The following is an 18,785-nucleotide window of genomic DNA, read 5'->3' on the forward strand; positions in this document are numbered from 1 at the left end:
CAATACCCCCTGAAATCTTTCCTTCTCCTGATCTTCACCCCCTCCAGCTTGACATTATTCCTCACAGGAGCTAGCCAGCTTCATTGAAGGCACCAATGATATTTTTCCTGCCAAGCCACCTAGGTGCACAGAGGTTTTTCTTAATGGTTTAATAAACCATTATAAAGAACTCCTTGACTTGCCAGGATAAAAACATCTGCCAAGGGCTCTGCACAATGGGCCTTTTGCCATTAATAGTCATGTTGGTTTGGGAAGTACAAAGTGATGGATAGGTATGATCATGTGTCCCATGTCGGCCTTGGGCCAGGCAGAGGCCAAGGACAGGAAGGATGCCAGGCATTCAGAGGGCTAATGGGGTAACTAGGAGGCTGCTGAGAGGGAAATTATTCAGGCAGCCTGGGCTCAGAGGGAAAAACAAGGAGAAATGAAGAATGTGGCTGTCATGAGGGGAAAGTGTTACGAGGAGCCGCTCAATATGGAACTCCTTAAAATCAATATGGGCCCAGGATTCAGGTCCACATCTGGCTGATTTAGAAGGCACTTCACTTGATGCAAGACAAAGTCTTCCCAGATGATAATCCCCAGTCTGTGAGCTCCCAGAGGAAGGGATGGCACCATATGCATTCTTTGTCCCCAATACCTATCACTGTCCCTGGCACAGAAAAGGTGCTCTGTCAATCTACATTGAATTAAGACAGATTAGCTTCTCCAGAGCAGATGTCCAAACTAAGGTTATTGCCCCAAGGCAACAAACAGGACCTAATTAGGAGACCTGAGACCAAGCTTCTTTCAGGGGCAGATGGCAAAATCCTCAACATGGTTCATGCACCTGCACATCTGAAATAAAAAATATAATTTGTCATATGACAAATGGTACAGGTTCCCTAATCAGGGTTTTTCCAAATAACAACCAAATGTCTCCTCATAGAGGATAACTGGTAGCCCATATGGGGCCTTTGTAGGAATTAAAGTAAAAGACACACACAGCTTTGTGCCAAGGTGTATAGCTCAGAAGTGAAACAGACTGGACTGCAGCCCCTTTTCATCTCTTAGCTGGGCACCCTTGAACAGGGCCAGCCTGGCATCATTCTGCACAGCCTGTAAGCAATCCTCAGAGGCTGTAGCCTCAAATGAAAGTTGAAAGCAAAATGTTTGTCCATGCACTCCCCGAGTCCTCTCTCCTGATCTCTTTCTATCTGTTTAGTTTCAAGCGAACACAGTGATTCCTACCACTGCTACCACTACCATGATCTACCTTCATCAGCCATGATAGTGGTGATGGTACTGTAACCCAAGTCTGCCTGCCAGAAAGTAAGGACCTCTCAGCCTCTGAGTTAGGTCATGTCCATCTATCCACCATTTATTCAATTGGCAAACATATATAAAATACCTAGGACATTCTAAAGCACCACACAAAGTTTTGGCATCAGCTCCTCAGGAGTCCTACATCGAAGTGGTGGAGGAAAATGTGCAGTTGTTTTGGAATTTGCTTAAGGCAGCCTTCATCTCTATTCCTCATCTCCTCAAACATTTTGGTGGTTCTTGGGTGCAGGGTCCAAATCACAAGCTGTCCTAGGATAGAGGGACGTGCAGTAGGAAGGAGACATCATCCATGTCACAAAGCTACTTACATTCTAGTTGGTAACTTACATTCCATGTAATGGTAAGTTTCCTTACCAACTGGTCTGCAAGTGCATGCCATGATTCTTTTGAGGAAAGAACTCTGTTGCTAGTGGGCACACAATGCTGACTTTGCTGACATAACCCAGTCAATGAGATATTGGAGGGATGACTGAGAGCCAGTTTCAAACACTGTTAGGGTGTTTTTCTTGGGGGCATTATGAGGGATTCTCCCATGAGTACAGGCCGTGGGACTTCTTTTGCTTTCAGTTGAGTGGTGAGGCCATCCCTGGGGACAGCATGCCTGTCATCTATAGGGTGCTGGTTCTCGGAAGAACCCAATGAGACACTTTCCTCCACCTGACCCAGTACCACTCTGCAAAGCCAGCAGCTGAGGGACCTCACTCCGGCTCCCTCCCCCATGTAAAGCTTTCCCAGGGTGCTGATGTGATGTGACATCACCCCCTCAGCTTTTACCAGCCTACGCGTAAGAAATGGCCATGCACAGCACGGCTCTGCTTCTCTATAGAATCATCATGGAAGACACCGCCCATAAAGCTGCTCAATGTCCCTAGGAGAAAATCGAATGCAGTTAACAACTTCAGAAGTTCCGGCTGGGAAAAGTTTCTCTCCCCTCAGCCTCCACTGCTTCCCGTTTTTAATCCAAGGAAAACCATGTCTTCCTTTTTGCTTCAGTAGCTAGGAAAACTAATGCTAAGTAATGTGCTCAATTAGAGTGGCTTGTCTTAGCCTAGATTTCTGGCACTTTCATCTCTTCTTACCACACACACACACACACACACACACACTCACGTTCACACTTATGCTCACACACTCGCTAGTCATATTTTCTCTCTATCCCTTCCTGGAGGCAGATGGGGAAACACACCTTCAGGGCTGAGTTGATTCATTCAACAATACTCCTCCTGAGGGGCTCCTAAGTGCCAGGTAAGGCAGAAAGGAAGGAACCACTGCTGTCCGGCCCCATAATAAATGAAGAGATAAATGCAAGGTGACCCACACATGGTACCCAACGTTAGGAGTGATGAGCACTACAGATGTTCAGGGGAGGGGTATCACCATGGCCTGGAGCGATCGAGAAAGGCTTCATGGCAGAGGTAGGTGGGCACTGGGTGGGAAGCAAGGGCTTAGAAATCTGAGTGCTTTTCCAGAATAAGGCAGGTATGCCCCTCAGCTCCTGAGCATGGATGGGACTCCTATATTCCTCTCTTGTTTGGATCAGGGGCTGGACATTGATGCAACCCAGCTTCAGAGCCTTCTCAACCAAGAGCTCCTGAGAGGTAAGGTCAGACCCACAGGATTGCTGGCCCCAACCTCATGCCCACTGCTGAGCCAGTCTGGTGTCACTCCCCACCCCTGACGTTTCCATCCTTCCTGTTCTCTGCCCCCCAGGAACTCCAGGGGACACCTTCTCTTTGGATGAGTGCCGGAGCATCGTGGCCCTGATGGATGTATCCTTTGCAGCCCCCCACACCCCGGCTCCTCTTGCAACTTTAAGAGCCCATCTGCTCTGCGGGCTTCCCCAGGGGTCTAATTCAGATGTTAGGAACCTTTTTACTTTCAGTGTTTTCTCTTCTTTGGTTCTAAGGGCTCACCAGAGAGTCTGGGCTTCTGTGGATTCTATACCAATGCACTGACTCTCCAGAACAAGCATAGCAACCATGACAGTAGTTACCATCTATCAAGTGTCTATGGCACACCAAGAACAGTACTGGTATATGGACTTTTCCTTGTGGTTCTTACAAAAAGCTCCCATGATATAAGAAGTAAAGAGAAGGAATTCAAAGAGGTTAAGTAATTTGTTAAGTAATCACACAGCCAGTCAGAATTTGTGTCTGTGTTTGAAGAGTTTTCAGCCTCCGGAATCCATGTCCTAACACCATTCTACACTGCCTCCCTGTAACACCAAGGGGGCTATTTTCCTTCTGCCCTTCCCCTTGCCACTGGTCAAGTCTTCATTAAGTTCCTTATTCACCAAGTCCCCATTAAGTGAAGATAGCAACCCCTGAAACTTGGAGAAAATGCCTTGATCTACACAGCAGCCATACCCCTTGATTGCTACCAGACTGCAGCTGAAGCTGTGGAAGCTGGGGCTAGAGCACTCCAGAGACGTGCCCGGGTTCCAGGGACACCAGTGGCTGGACTGGGAATTAAACCCAGGTCTCCTGACTCTTGTCCTGACTTCTCCCTCCGATGAGCTATTTCTCCCCTGCTGCCCCATCCAGTCAGGAGAGAATAGCCCCCCATGGGCATGCCCCCCAGCTGCTGCTCTGAGGCTCATCCCTCTGTGTACACGGCCTCCCTGGAGTGAGGCCGACCCCCACTTCTTCACTGTTAACAAGGCCGGATTGGGAATGGGAGGCCGGCCATTGTCGAACAAGAGGGCCTCTTGATGAAGTCATAAATCAGGCCCTGTCTCTGCTGGCTGTGGTTTGGAATCACTGGGAGACACTGCCCAAACCCCACTGATTAATGAAAGTGGCCCATGGCACCCCACAGCCTGGGGCCGGTGGCCCTGGGGGAGGTTGGGTCTGCCAAACCCCTGCAAAACAGACAGGTCTGTTCTGCCCTTCCTCCCACCACCCCCCGCTCCCCTGCAGCAACTCAGAGTCGGATTCTTTTCCTCGCATTAGCTCTCATTAAACCCATCTTACGGGGTGACCGGGCCTGGCTCTAATGCCATTTGTGTCTATGCACACTTGCCTTTCGTGCTGCTGCAGGCGTTGCAATGACCCCTCATGCTCCTTCCCACTCCCCCCTGCCAGGGGCCCCACCCCTCCCGGTACAGGCTGTGTTCAGGGCTTTCTCTTCCCCTGGATGCAAGTGATATTGACCTCCTTTCCTCAGGGCTTCTTTCTCCCTCTGATTGTCCATTTTCCTTTGTAAATTAAAGCTAAGCCAGGTCCCTTTCAGACACAGTGGGAGCCGGCTGCTGTGGGGCCATGTCCAGGTGACACTGGACTGGTTGATGGATAGAACAGCTCCCGGCTCTGTCGGCAGGGCCTCTGCTCCCTGCATGCTGCATGGTTAACTCTTAACTCCCCACCAGCTCAAAGTGAATGGGAGGCTTGAGCAAGAGGAGTTTTCAAGGCTGTGGAGCCGTCTCGTCCAGTGCCAGGTACCGGCAATGTTCTCTTTTTGTCCAGTTTAGCAAATATCTGCTGGGTGCCTGACCCCCACAGGGTTTAGGAGCATGAAAGAGGAGGAACTCACCAGGCCTGCCCTCAAGAAGGGTCACATTTCAGGGAGACATACATGCACTACTAGAAGGCAATGCTTGAGCAAGTGGCAGGGTGAGGAATGTTCTAGGAGGTTGGAGAAGAGAAGGGTCACCGTGGACTCTAGTAAAGCCACCAGCCCACTTTGCCCTCCTCGTCCTCCCCGGGCCCCTGAGACACTCCCCCGGTGCACTAATTCATCTCATTCCCCTCCCATCCACGTGTCAGATATGACAACATCACAGATGTGGCCTGTGGCCTCACCGTTGTTCTCAGGATGAGGTCTGAACTCATCAGAGCTGTATGCAAGCCCCTTTAGCTGAGACCCTACTTTGGGGTCCAGGAGAAGCCCTTGTACTCATCCCACTCACTCTTTTCAGACCCCAGGTGTGTGACGTAGAGCCTGGCCGATATCTACCACACTGATTGTCCAGCCGCAAGAGTCGCTTCCCCTGAGGCCTTGCCTGCCTCCTCCAGGCCCAGGTGCTTCCCCCTCAGCTCCTAACACCCGAATCTACAATAATACGATGAAGCATTCTCATGTGGCTATACCAGGATGTGTCGCCTAATCCCTGGCTTGGAGTCATTTGGCTTTTCTGAGGACACTGGAATGGCTGATGTGTCCCCCCATTAGATCATAGGGCAGGGGCCCCTTCATAGTCATCAGCTTCCTCCAATGCCTTTCTTAGTGTCTAGTACACAGCAGGCGCTCAAAACTGCTGAACCAGTGACCGAACTCATGACCAAATGAGCAAGCGAATCCCATTTGAGAGTTGCTCTATACTCACCAAAAGTCAAAGAAGGCCCAAAAATGTTCTCAGGCTGCTATTTCACAGTGATTGTTGCCCCAGTCGGCCTCAGTCACTCGCACACGGGCTGGGGGTATTTTGCCTCAGAACAGCTCCTGTGGGCAGCTGAGCACAGGTCCCAGACCAGGAGCCCAAGTTCAGTCGCGTGGCGCTTGCATGTTTACTCCCTGGAAGTCACCTGCCCAGGCGCCTGTTTCCTCACCTGGGAAGTGAGATGCTGATCGGGGCTCCGGGGAGAGTTAGGGAGAGGCAGCAAAGTCCCGGGTGCATGGAGAGCTGCCCTGCACAGAGATGAAGGCTTAGAGTCACTACCTCCTGCAGCTGCGCTAGGACCCAAGTTACAGTCCTCGCCTACCCACCACACAGTGCTCACTGCTGTGCAAGGCGCTCTCCTAAGTGCTCCATACAGATTTGTTCACTGACCTGAGCTATAGTCCCCATGAGGCAGGTGATGTAATTTGCACGGTGCTGCAGGGGGGAGGGGGGTGGGAAACTGAGGCCTGGAAAGATTAACTTTCCCAAGGTTACACAGCTGGTAAATAGTCAAGCCAGGATTTAAACCCAGTGGTTCAGTTGCCAAATCTTCACCACCACCCTATGCAAAGTCTTTAGCGAACTCTGAGCCTCCGGAGTGCTGCAAGCTGCCACGTGTCAGGAGCCCAGTCTAGGAGGTGAGGAAGGAAAGACAGGAGGTCGGAAGAGAGGAAGGCACAGGCCTGGGAGATGAACCCATGGCCCTGCAGCTGGCGGCCAGTGTGATCGACTTCACCGGGTGGAGCCCATTCCTGCCTCTCCCCCCATCCTCAGCTGAGCTGCCTCTGAGCTGGATCCACTCAAGGTTTATGCCTCCAGGGATGCAAAAGGGATTTCTGAGAACTCTCTCTGCCCAGGACATCCTCTTTAAGGTGGGCAAGGGCACTGACATGGACTTATTGCTTCTTTTCCCAAATCAGAGTGTTTTCCAGAACATCCAGAAACGTTCCGGAGTTTTCCTGAGTGTGGATTTGTGGAAGGCTATAAAGGATGCGGGTAAAGCAGGGGCCCCTTGGGGGTGTCATGATTGGGGTAGCAGTGATGGTGGGGTGTGTGTGCATGTGTGTGTGGGTGGAGGGAAGGAGAGAGAGAGAGAGAGAGAGAGAGAGAGAGAGAGGCGTGCACACCCTTAGCCTGCTTGTAGGCAAGACCAGTGCCGACATTCAGGAGAAAACAGAGCAACAGGTTCTCTGTCCTGGTTTACACCGGCATCTGTGGGCCTCCAGGCTCAGGACTCAGTCTCCATCCTCCCCAACTTGAGTTCCCATGTGCCAGTCAACTTTCCCAACTGCCTTGTATCCCAGAACAACTCTTACTGTAGGGAAATAACCCTGCGTGATTGATACCCTACCAAAACTCAAGGTTGCCTTAGAGACACTTCCATGTCAACATCTGGCTGTCAGGGTTAAACACCCATGAGCAGGTGGATGTACTGTCCTCACAGAAGGTTTGGAGCAAAATGAAATCAAATGACACCTGTCTGCTTCAAGAGTGCAAGCACTCTGAGCCCTCAGATGATGATAAGCATACCGTAGATGCCTAAGAGCTTCAGAGTTCAGGGAGAACCTGCACTCACGTCATAACATTTGATTGTCCCAACTACTCTGTGATCAGGAGTCATTATCTGCCTTGTACCGGTGGAGGAAATGGATCACAAAAAGGTTAAGTCCAGAAACTGCCACCTTCCTTGGGAAAACGTAAGATCAGATTCCCCCAGGTAAATGCCAGGGAAAGAGGGACTCTGTGGTTCTTCCTCCGGTGACTCCCAGCCTGGAGAGCAGGAAGAAGCATATTTATGCCTTAGCATCTGTCCTTCTCTTAATTCTTCATAGTAGACAGCAGCGGTTCTCAAACCTGGAACTCTTTGGAAGCTTGTTAAAGCACAGATTGATGAGCCGCATCCCTCACCCAAAGTTTCTGATTCAGGAGAGCTTGGGTGGGGCTGAAGAATTTGTCTTTCTGGAAGGTTCCTAGGTGAGGCTGATGCTCTTGATCTGGGGGCTACGCTTCGAGAACCCTCGAATAGCTACAGAAAAATGAAATCCCATAGGAGACCACACTAATGACTCCAGAATAATAAAAGGGAGAAAGATAGAGAATAGTTGGAATCCAATTAAAAAGTCTTCAAGGACCAAGCAGATAACTGAAAAGGGCACTGGAGCTAACCATAAGAAAAGAGGGTGATTTTGAATGTGGCAAGTTGGAGAGTACATATCCTATCTAAAGGCATTCAAATTCACATTTTATTAATTCTGCTAGAGAAACCAAATGTCTCTGGTGCATGGGACCCACAGGCCACCAGGCTCATCCCCTTGATGGGTGGTTTGGCTTGCGAGGTTCTGCTGGCCCACCAAAGCTTGCAGGTGTGGCCATTTGCTAGTCTGCTCTTGTCTGCTAGGTGGTTGGTGCCTCCTAGAGCTCATAACCAGACATGCAGGACAGCAAGGCACTTCTACCTTGCCTGCCCGTGGCCACCTTCTGACTGTGGTCTCCCCTCTGAGGACCAGCCTCTTTCCTGGTCATCCAACTTAGGACTGAACCTCTCACTTCCAGTAACCACATTTGCTCACACTAGCAGCACCCACCTGTAAGACCCACACACAGTCATGGGGTTGGGGAACAAGGCTGTTTTATAAAGTCACCAACAAAGAGAGGCCTGACAGAGGCAGGGCTGGGAGCAAACTCTGGGTGTCCTGGAAGCTCCCATTTCACATGGGAATTAGCAGGTGATTGTCCCCAGCGCAGTCAGTGTCTTGAGTATCTTGAGTCGGTAACTGGCCAAACTCCAGAACAATGTCATTGGGGCCCGGCAACCAACAAGAAGGAAGCAACCATAGAACCATAAAAATACAAAGTGGAATGGGGCCCCTGGGTGGCTCAGTCGGTTGAGTGTCTGACTTTGGCTCAGGTCATGATCTCATGGTTCATGAGTTCAAGCCCCATGTTGGGCTCTGTGCTGACAACTCAGAGCCTAGAACCTGCTTCAAATACTGTGTCTCCCTCTCTCTCTCTGCTTCTCCCCACTCATGCTTTGTCTCTCACTCTCAAAAATAAATAAGCATTAAAAAAAAAAAGTACAAAGTGGAGTGAACTGACCCCTGAGCCAGGCTGAGTAGGAAACAGTGGTAGAAGGCCACCATTCTGAGCAGGTTTTTCAGACTTTACACATCAGAAGACCAGACCTGCTCCAGCCTCCTCCCGCTCACTAGCCCACCCCATGGCCCAGAGTTCCTTGCAGGGACCTCCGTCAGCAACGAGCTTCTGGATCTCATGACCCTCCGGTACAGTGATCACAGTGGCAGGGTCAGCTTCCCCAGCCTGGTCTGCTTCCTGTTGCGACTTGAAGCCATGGCAAGTAAGTGTCACCTAGGGGACATCCTGGAGACCTTCACAATGACCAAAAAAAAAAACACAGGAGAGGACCAGGAATGCCCTCCTGCTCCAGGCCCAGGGAAGGCCTCCATAGCGGGGTGGTTGGCATCTTGCGTGAGGAGCCCTTGCTCCGAGAGGCAGAAACAGCATTAGCCTGTGGAACGGTGTAATCAACTTGGGTACCCTGCATCCTTACCCATTGTGTCCAGTACATTCCTCTGTCGTAGGTCTCTCATTTCTTCATCACCCTATTTAGCGTCTCTTTCGGGAAGTTCATTTAATCACTGTGTCTCTTCTCTGTGGTATTTACAGTTTAAACCTACTCTGTAGTCTTGTGATGAATGACTGGGGTCTCTACTGAAGGAATTCATAAGTGGATAAGTGGGTGCAGGAAAGCATTCACAAGGCTCTAGAAATTCGACTATGTGGGTCAAACATTTGGATACTTTAGCAACATATTCTTTTTATAATGAAATCCTATGTGAAATCCCAAGCCATACTATAGCTCGAGACTTGTGGTTGGGGTAGAAGTGGGGTCTGGCCTCATCCTAATCCTCACCATCCCTGGCATGAGCACCTCTGTAAACCCCCATCTCTGAGCTGGGTGGTTAATAAAGACTGAGGGAACAGAGCTCTGGGAGTACGGAAGAGAAGGCTGAGGCATAAGCCTCCAGAGAATTCTCAGTTGGACAAGGGAGATTCCCCAAACTTTGCATGTGGAGTACTTTATAAGACGGGCCCACACATCCCCTTGGCCATGTGTAGAAGAGTGCAAAGTGCAAGGGCACTAGAAGAGGGAGAGGTGCATGTGGGCCAAAGCAGTGACAGAGAGCTTTTCTGAAGAGATGAGCCCTGGGCTGTCCCACAGAGTGAGGTTTGCTGGGAAGAGACCAGGAGGGAGGCCAGGCATACTGTGGAGAGTGAAAGAGTATGCGGAATCACCATATTTGCTTTTATCTCCCTTGGCCTGTCTTGATTCCTCTCCTCCTCTTTAGAGACTTTCCAGAACCTCTCCAATGATGGAAAAGGACTCTACCTGACAAAAATGGAGGTGAGGTACATTCCCCTCCCAGACACAGGGCACAGCCCCAGGCCACCCATCCTTTCCTGATTCCAGGGGGCATTTTTCTCCCTGCGGATACTGGATAGTCTGTCCAAGGCCAGCCAAGCTGCCACCCACCCCCCCCCCCACCTCCAATTACTGCCTTTATATATTACTGGCTGCCAAGGCTGCTTTAGGATCTTGGCAGACAGATTTTATTTTTTTCCCAATAGCTTAATAAAGCAGAGGATTATGTGGGAGTCATAAATCCAAGAGGGAACTTAAGAACACCTGCTGAGCTCACTGTACATTAAACTCACTCCCATTGAGCTTTAGAAAGAGCCTCCTGGCCCAGCCAGCTGGCCAACCTCCGCTATCCCTCTCACTGCTTAGCTACTCAGAGAGTAGCAAAATATATGCTGTTATGGGCAGGTTGAGGTCTCTTAAGGGGTTCAAATTAGCTGGAAAAGTTTGATGAGACTACACTGAGATCTTTCAAGAGGGAAGGGTACCATTTGCCCTGCTCTGTATTAAGCTGACAAATGTAAAGTTATGTCATAACAATGATGCTTATTTCTCAGTGGATGAACCTGGTCATGTACAATTGAAGCAAGGAGTAAAGCAGACCCCAGAGTCCAGGTAAGACGTGGCAGCTTTAGAATCATTTCCTTCTAGGAGCACAGTTCCTCTTTTCCTGCAGGAACTGTACCCAAGTCTCTCTTCCTGGGAACAACCTCCCCAGAGATTACAGAGCCCTTATTTGTGTGGGTCAGGGCTCAACTGCACAGCGCCCCTGAATTTCAAGGCTAATGCCGGAGGTTTCACTCAAGCCATGCATGGAACGAGCAGTGGGCATTCATGAAAGCATGTGGCCTGAAAGTCATGAGTGAGGGATTTAGAATTGTTATTTGTTAATTTATTTTTTATTGAGATATAATTGACATTTAACAATGTATTAGTTTTAGGTGTGCAATATAATGATTTCATATATGTATATATTATGAAGTGATTACCACAATAAGTTTAACTAACATACATCGCTACACATAGTTACAACTCTTTTTCCTTGTGAGGAAAACTTTTACAGTTTACGCTGTTAGCAACTTTCAAATACACACGCAATACAGTGTTCTTAACTGTAGCCACATGCTGTATATTACATCCCCAGGACTTCTTTGTCTTATAACTGGAACTTTGTACCTTTGGATCACCTTCATCCATTTTGCCCCCCACCCCCACCCTCACTTCTGGCAACCATCAATCTCTGTACCTATGAGTTTTGTTTCTAGATTCCACATATAAGTAAGATCATACAATATTTGTCTTTCTCTGACTTATTTCACTTAGCATAATGCCCTCAATGTCCATCCATGTTGTCACAGATGGCAGGATTTCCTTCTTTTCCATGACTAATATTCCTTTTTATATAAAACACCTTTTCTTTATCCATCCATCTATTGTTGGACACTTAGGTTGTTTCCATGTCTTGGCTGTTACAAATAATGCTGCAGTGAACATGGGGTGCAAATATCTTTTTCAGTTAGTGTTTTTGTTTCCTTCAGATAAATACCCCAAAGCAGTTGCTGGATGATATGATAGTTCTGTTGTAAATTTTGGGGGGAAACTCCATACTGTTTTCCACAGTGGCTGCACCAATTTACATTCCCACCAACAGTGCACAAGGGTTTCATTTTCTCCACATCCTCACAAACACATGTAAGCTCTTGTCTTTTCTGTAATAGCCATTCTAACAGGTGTGAGGTGATCTCTCATTGTGGTTTGGATTTGCACTTCCCTGATGACTAATGATGTTCCACACCTGTTCAAGTACCTGTTAGCCATTTTTATGTCTTCTTTGGAATAATGTCTATTCAGATCCTCTCTGCTCACTTTTAATTGGATTATTGTTTTTTTGTCTGTTGAGTTGTATGAGTTGTTTGTATATTTTGGACATTAACCCCTTATTGGATATATGATTTGCAAATATTGTCTCCCATTTGGCAGGTTTCCTTTTCATTTTGCTGATGGTTTTCTTTGCCTGTGCAGAAGCTTTCTGGTATGCTGTAGTGCTACCTGATTATTTTTGCTTTTGTTGATTTTGCTTTTGGTGTCAAATCCAAAAAGCCATTGCCAAGATCCATGTCAAGGAGTTCACCCCTGATGTTTTCTTCCAGGAGTTTTGTGGTTTCGGGTCTTATATTCAAGTCTTTAATCCATTTTTAGTTGACTTTTGTATGTGGTGTATAATAGTGGTCAGTTTCATTCTGGAATTCGTCGTTTGAAATTCCAAAGAGAAATGGCAATCACTCATCACAGGAAAGGCTAATGTGTGAAGCAATAGAAGTGATCAGACTTGGGGAGTCGAGAGTTGGGTTCAGCCTGAGATCTACCACTGCCTCGCTATGCAGCTATTCAGATATCTGTAGGCATCAGCATCTATATTTCTAGCATGAGTGTGCTAAAAAATTAATGCCCATGTCACGTTTCTTCTACATGTTTATTTTCAAGGAACAGGCCCTAGAGTCACATAGTCCACACCCCACCCTACTGTACCCCAACAGTCTGCTAGAATCTTCCAGGACTGGGGTGCTCAACATTTTGTGCTCCCCATCATTGGACAGCTCCAGGTTTTAAGTATTCTTTATTGAGGGGCAACAGCCTACTTCTCTGGAACTTTCCACCCATACTTCAAGTTCTATTCTGGACCACCATAGAAAAAAGACTGAACACGCAAGATCTTCTCATACTTGAAGATAGCTCTGCTGCCTCACTGAGGTCTCTGCTTACTCATCCCTGTTGATTCTTATCTGATACCTATTGGTGACCATTTTCTAAATGCCAGTGTCCCTTTGAAATACACAATTCTGCTATGTAGAGGTCTTGTGATCAGGTCTTGTGATCAGCACCTTTGGGGTCCCTATTATTTTTGTAAACAGCTTTTGTTTACTCTCCCAATTGTGCACCTTAAAGTCAAGAGGCAGATCCTGTCTCCATAAAAAAATAATATTTAATATTTTAGCATAAATATTTCCTAATGAACTCTTGGTGCTGCTTAATGAGTACAAGTTAACAAACATTGCAGAGATCAAAGTTAATTAGATTCACCTGCATTTTCTTGACTTCCCCTTTCATTCCTTTTTAAAAATAGGACATTTGAATATTTCCCATTTCCAATCTGCTTGATTCCTATTCCAATCTGCATGATTTCTAACGTCAGGAATGATTCTTCAATTGTCTTTAAGCTAATTCAGCATGCAGGACCTAACACTTGAACTTTTGAAATAACTGGACAGTTCTCATTATCCTTTCTCCTATACAGGATCCCAATTCCCTCTTAACTTTTTTCTACACTTCCTGTTCTGAACATTATGTAAGAAGGAAGTATAAGATACATGGTTATGTGTGTTGAAGTCTCTTTCATTAACACTTATCATCATCCCTGAGAGTGTTCCCATTTTCCTCATTAATCGCTGCCCTCTGATGTCATATTCTTAAAGTATATCTACTCACTCTTGGCTCCTGGGTTGCTGTGCAGGATTGGAGGTAGGAGGATGAAGAAGTTCTGCCTCCAAATCCACAAACTCACTTTCATCTGTCACCATCTCCCACTTTCCTCCTGTTATGCTAGAGGGCATATGCCTCTGAGGATGTTCTGGATCTCATTAACTTCCCCCTTCACAAGGGCCTGATTGAATGAATTCTCTCCTCCATATTCTGAATACTAACTCTCTCTTCTGGAGTCTTCCAATTCCCACTGAAACATGCTTATCTTTTAAACTTTCTCCATCTCATATTCCCTTCCAGCTACAACTCCATTTCTCTCCTCCCTTTACAACCAAACTTCATACAAGATGTCTCCACACCCTCACCTCCCACTTTCCCCTCAAACTATTCCATTTGGATTTTTCAGACATCATCTCTCACCCTGACTTTTGCCTCGGCTCCCTCTGATTTTCCTATACCTACCTACTCCCCTCAAGTCAATTTCCTGCAGTCTAGGCCCACTTTTTAAAATGCACATCCACAGGCATTTGGGTGGCTTAGTCAGTTAAGTGTCTGACTCTTGATTTTGGCTCAGGTCATGATCCCAGGGTTGTGGGATTGAGTCCCACACTGGACTTCATGCTGCACATGGACGCTGCTTAGGGTTTTCTCTCTCTCTGGTTCTCCTGCTGGTTCTCCTTCTCTCTTTAAAACTAAAAATATGGGGCGCCTGGGTGGCGCAGTCGGTTAAGCGTCCGACTTCAGCCAGGTCACGATCTCGCGGTCCGTGAGTTCGAGCCCCGCGTCAGGCTCTGGGCTGATGGCTCGGAGCCTGGAGTCTGTTTCCGATTCTGTGTCTCCCTCTCTCTCTGCCCCTCCCCCGTTCATGCTCTGTCTCTCTCTGTCCCAAAAATAAATAAAAAACGTTGAAAAAAAATTTTAAAAAAAATAAAATAAAACTAAAAATATGATAATACTAAATAAAAATAAAATGTGCATCCGATCATTGCACTTTCCAGGTTGAAACACTTCAATGTCTTCCAATTGCTATTGCTATCTAGGAAAAGTCTAAAGTCATGAACATGGCCTGCATCATCTGACCCCTGCCCACCTATCTAACCATACCTTGTGTCGCTCCTCCTTCCTTCATTCTCCTCCCATCAGACCAGCATTACCTTTATTTCCTCCGATATTTCTTTTTTTTGTCAACCTCACACCCTTTGCCCCTACTGTCTACTCGGCCCTGGGGTTACATAACTCCTGATCCTTTTGTGTCTTAACCCCACTGGATTCTCATATTACTCACTATCACACTTCCTTAATCGTAACAAACCCTTTATTGTTGTTGTTGCCCACTCCATACTTTTTTTAGGGCCTTACTGAAATATAACTTATACACCATATAGTTTATCTATTTAAGATACAGAGTCCAGTGATTTTCAATATAGTCACAGAGCTGTGTAACCATCGCCACAATATAATTTTAGAACATATTTTTGTCACCCCAAAAGGAAACCTCATGCCCATTAGCAGTCACTTGCTATTTTTGCCCCACTCCTCCAGTCCTGGGAAACCACTAATCTGCTTTCTGAATCTATAGGTTTGCCTATTCTGGACAGTTCACATAATTGGAGTCATGCAACCGTGGTCATGTAATGATTTCTTTCATTCATGTGACAGTATGTATCAAGCCTTCATTCCTTTTTGGTGCCAAATAAGATTTCATTTTGTAAATACACCATATTTTATTCATCCATTCATTAGTTGATGGACATTTAGGTTGTTTCTACTTCCTGGCTGTTGTGGATAATTCTGCTATGAATGTTTGTATGCAGGTCTTTGCACGGATGTATGTTTTCATTTCGCTTGTGTGCATACCTAGGAGTGGAATTGCTGGGTCACATGGTCACTCTATATGTTATATTTTCAGGGACTGTTTTCCAAAGCCACTGCACCATTTACATTCCCACCAGCAGGGAATGAGAGATCCGACTTCTCCACCTCCTTGTGAACACTGTTACTATTGTCTGTCATATTTATTAGAGCCATCCTGGAGAGTGTGAAGTGATAACCTCATTGTGGTTTTGGTTTGCAGTTCCTTGACTGCTCGTGATGAGAATCTTTTCAGTGCTCACTGCCCATTTGTATACCCTCTTTGGAGAAATGTCTGTTTAGATCCTTTGTTCGTTTTTAAATTGGTTTATTTAACTTTTTGTTGCCCCCTTGTAAGAATTTATAATCTTAGCTACAAATTCCTTATCACATATGTGACTTGCAAACATTTCTTTCCATTCTACAGGTTGTCTATTAAGTTTCTTGGCTATATCATTTATAGAACACAAGTTTTTAATTTCAGTGAAGCCCAGCATACCTACTTTTTGTGTGTGTCACTTAAACTTTTGGTGTTGTACACAAGAAATCATTGCCTCATCTAAGATCATGAATATTTACTCCTATAGTTTTCTCCTACAAGTTGTATAGTTTAGCTTTTACATTTAGGTCTTCGATCCATTCTGAGATAATTTTGGTGATGTAGGAGTCCAAGCTCATTCTTTTGCAAGTGTATATCCAATTGCCCCAGGACCACTTGTTGAAGAGACTATTCTTTGCCTCATTTTATTATCTTGACACTCTTTTCAAAAGTCAATTTATCATAATGTAAGGATCTATTTCTGAACTTTCAATTCTGTCCCAGTGATCTATATGTCCTTATGCCAGTACCACACTGTGTTGATTACTATAGTTTTATAGTAACTTTTGAAATCAGAAAGCTTACATCTTCTAACTTTGTTTTCTTTTTCAACATCGCTTCGGTAATTCTGGGGTCCTTGTGTTTACATATGAATTGTGGCATCAGCCTGACAAATTCGTCAGAAAAAAAAAAGGCAGCTGGGATTTTGATAGCAATTGAATAAATCTGTAGATCGGTTTGGGAGTATTGCCAACTTCACAATATAAAGCTTTTTGATCCATGAACAGGAACATGATCCATGAACATTTTTTAAGATCTTCTTTAATTTCTTTCAGCAATGTTTTATTGTTTTCACTGTAAAAGTCCTGTACTTCTTTTGTTAAATTTATTCCTAAGTATTGTATTTTTTTTTTAATGTTTATTCACTTTTGAGAGAGACAGAGACAGAGTGCAAGTGGAGGAGGCACAGAGAGAGAGAAGGAGACATAGAATCCAAAGCGGGCCCCAGGTTCTGAGCTGTCAGCACAGAGCCTGACGTAGGGCTCGAGCTCATGAATGGCAAGGTCATGACCTGAGCTGACATTGGACACTTAACTGACTGAGCCACCCAGGTGCCCCCTAAGTATTGTATTTTTTTTAACGTTTATTTATTTTTGAGACAGAGAGAGACAGAGCATGAACAGGGGAGGGGCAGAGAGAGAGGGAGACACAGAATCCGAAACAGGCTCCAGGCTCTGAGCAGTCAGCACAGAGCCCGACGCGGGGCTCAAACTCACAGACCGCGAGATCATGACCTGAGCCGAAGTCGGACGCTTAACCGACTGAGCCACCCAGGCGCCCCTAAGTATTGTATTTTTGATGCTATTATAAATTATTAAATGTTCAGATTTTTCATTGCTAGTGTATAGAAATAAAATTGATTTTTGTATATTGATCTTATATTCTGCCACCATGCTTAACTCATTTATTCTAATTGCTTTTAAGGGCTTCCTTGGGATTTTATATATACAAAATCATGTCATCTGCAATCCTGCAAGTTGTTTTATTTCTTCCATCCCAATCTGGATGCCATTTTTATTTTTCTTATCTAATTGTCTTGGTTAGAATTTCTAGTACAACCCTGACTAAAGATGGAGAAAGCAGACACTCTTGTCTGCTTGGTGTTCCTGATTTTGGGAGAAAATACCTAGTCTTTTGTCAATAAGAATAATGTTAAATATTTGTCAAGCTGAGGAAGTTCCCCTCTATTTGTAGTTTGCTTATTCGACACACTTTAATTACCTGCTTGATATCTGTATTCCCTGCTGGACTATCAGCTTAGATATGTCTTTTTTCTGCTATCTCCTTAGCACATAGCAAAAGTCTGGCATACACAAACTACTCAATAACAACTTCCCAAATGACTGAAAGAAATGCCCTTTCAGGTTCGTGTCTTCCTTTATTTGTTCTTGTCCCAACTTTTGTAAATGTTGTCTTCAACCCAGTTCTTCCTACTCCCAGCTATCTGTCTAGTTTCTTGTTCATCAGGACTACTAGAAAGTAGATAATTAACATTATCTTGTTATAATCTCCAGTACATCATGACCTATATATATATATATATTTTTATAAAAGGCTATTGTCTGACCTGTTGAGCCTCTCACCCATTTGAAATATGCTTTCCTGAGTCCAGGGCACACTTCGACTCTGCCCAACATTCCCTTCGTTTGTTACCATGAGGTCAAAGTTACTTTCCTCCAGGATTTCCATCACTCCCAGGTTAGCAAAGAGACTCTAACTGTTGGCCAACATCCAACACAAGGAAAATTCCCTCTTCTTGTTCATTTGGCCCTCTGAGCAATGAAGCTATCACTGGAACAAGTGAAGGCCTTGTCAGAGGAGCTAAGTGAGCTTCTCCCCAGGGATTAGAGTTACTAAAGCCCCCTCATCAGTCTCTTTGGACCCACCAGGCAAGCTGGCATGTATCCCCATTGGGACATTTCTGTTACCCTCCCCCTCTCTCTCTCTCATCTTCAACCCATCTGCTGTGCTCTGACTTAGTAAATTAGGATATAGAAATGTGCAATCAGACAACTCCTCTTCCTCCCCTCACGTCATATCTATTTCTTTTTCTTTTGAACAAAGCATGTACCCCCATTATCATCTTGCAGGCAATGTTTGTGTTAACATTGTTTTAAAATATCAAATTCATACTTAAAAAAAATACGAAAACTCAATGCATTGGTATATGGTGCTTGGAGAATTAAGGCTACGTTGATAGTAATTGATTTCAAGTCTAGAGTTTTAATGTACTGTAGTCACACTCTGCTGACAGTTTGTCTAGCTAATGTCATCCACATTCATGTTTATTTACCCTCAATATGGTAGTGAAGTGCTTTAATCTAAGGAGATTATTATTTGTAACAATTTACCACTACATGGAAGTAAACTGTCCTGTGCAAGGGGCCAGTTTCTCTTACTCTGCATGAAAGTGAAATGTGAGTGGCAATGGCCCC

At 45.6% G+C, this 18,785-nt stretch overlaps 1 protein-coding gene across 1 annotated transcript in view; it reads left to right on the top strand.

Annotated features, from left to right (window-relative positions):
- Nucleotides 1-18,785, top strand: part of CAPN13 (calpain 13) — a 61,082-nt gene that overhangs the window by 41,447 nt on the left and 850 nt on the right. Inside the window, exons 15-21 of the mRNA XM_049652353.1 lie at nucleotides 2,864-2,921; nucleotides 3,034-3,092; nucleotides 4,691-4,759; nucleotides 6,622-6,697; nucleotides 8,928-9,056; nucleotides 10,069-10,124; nucleotides 10,697-10,754. Coding sequence (XP_049508310.1) covers nucleotides 2,864-2,921; nucleotides 3,034-3,092; nucleotides 4,691-4,759; nucleotides 6,622-6,697; nucleotides 8,928-9,056; nucleotides 10,069-10,124; nucleotides 10,697-10,723 — 474 coding nt within the window. The 3' untranslated portion in view covers nucleotides 10,724-10,754. The remainder of the gene's footprint in view (nucleotides 1-2,863; nucleotides 2,922-3,033; nucleotides 3,093-4,690; nucleotides 4,760-6,621; nucleotides 6,698-8,927; nucleotides 9,057-10,068; nucleotides 10,125-10,696; nucleotides 10,755-18,785) is intronic.

This window comes from Panthera uncia (genome assembly GCF_023721935.1).
Source record: "Panthera uncia isolate 11264 chromosome A3 unlocalized genomic scaffold, Puncia_PCG_1.0 HiC_scaffold_12, whole genome shotgun sequence".
Taxonomy (NCBI): domain Eukaryota; kingdom Metazoa; phylum Chordata; class Mammalia; order Carnivora; family Felidae; genus Panthera; species Panthera uncia.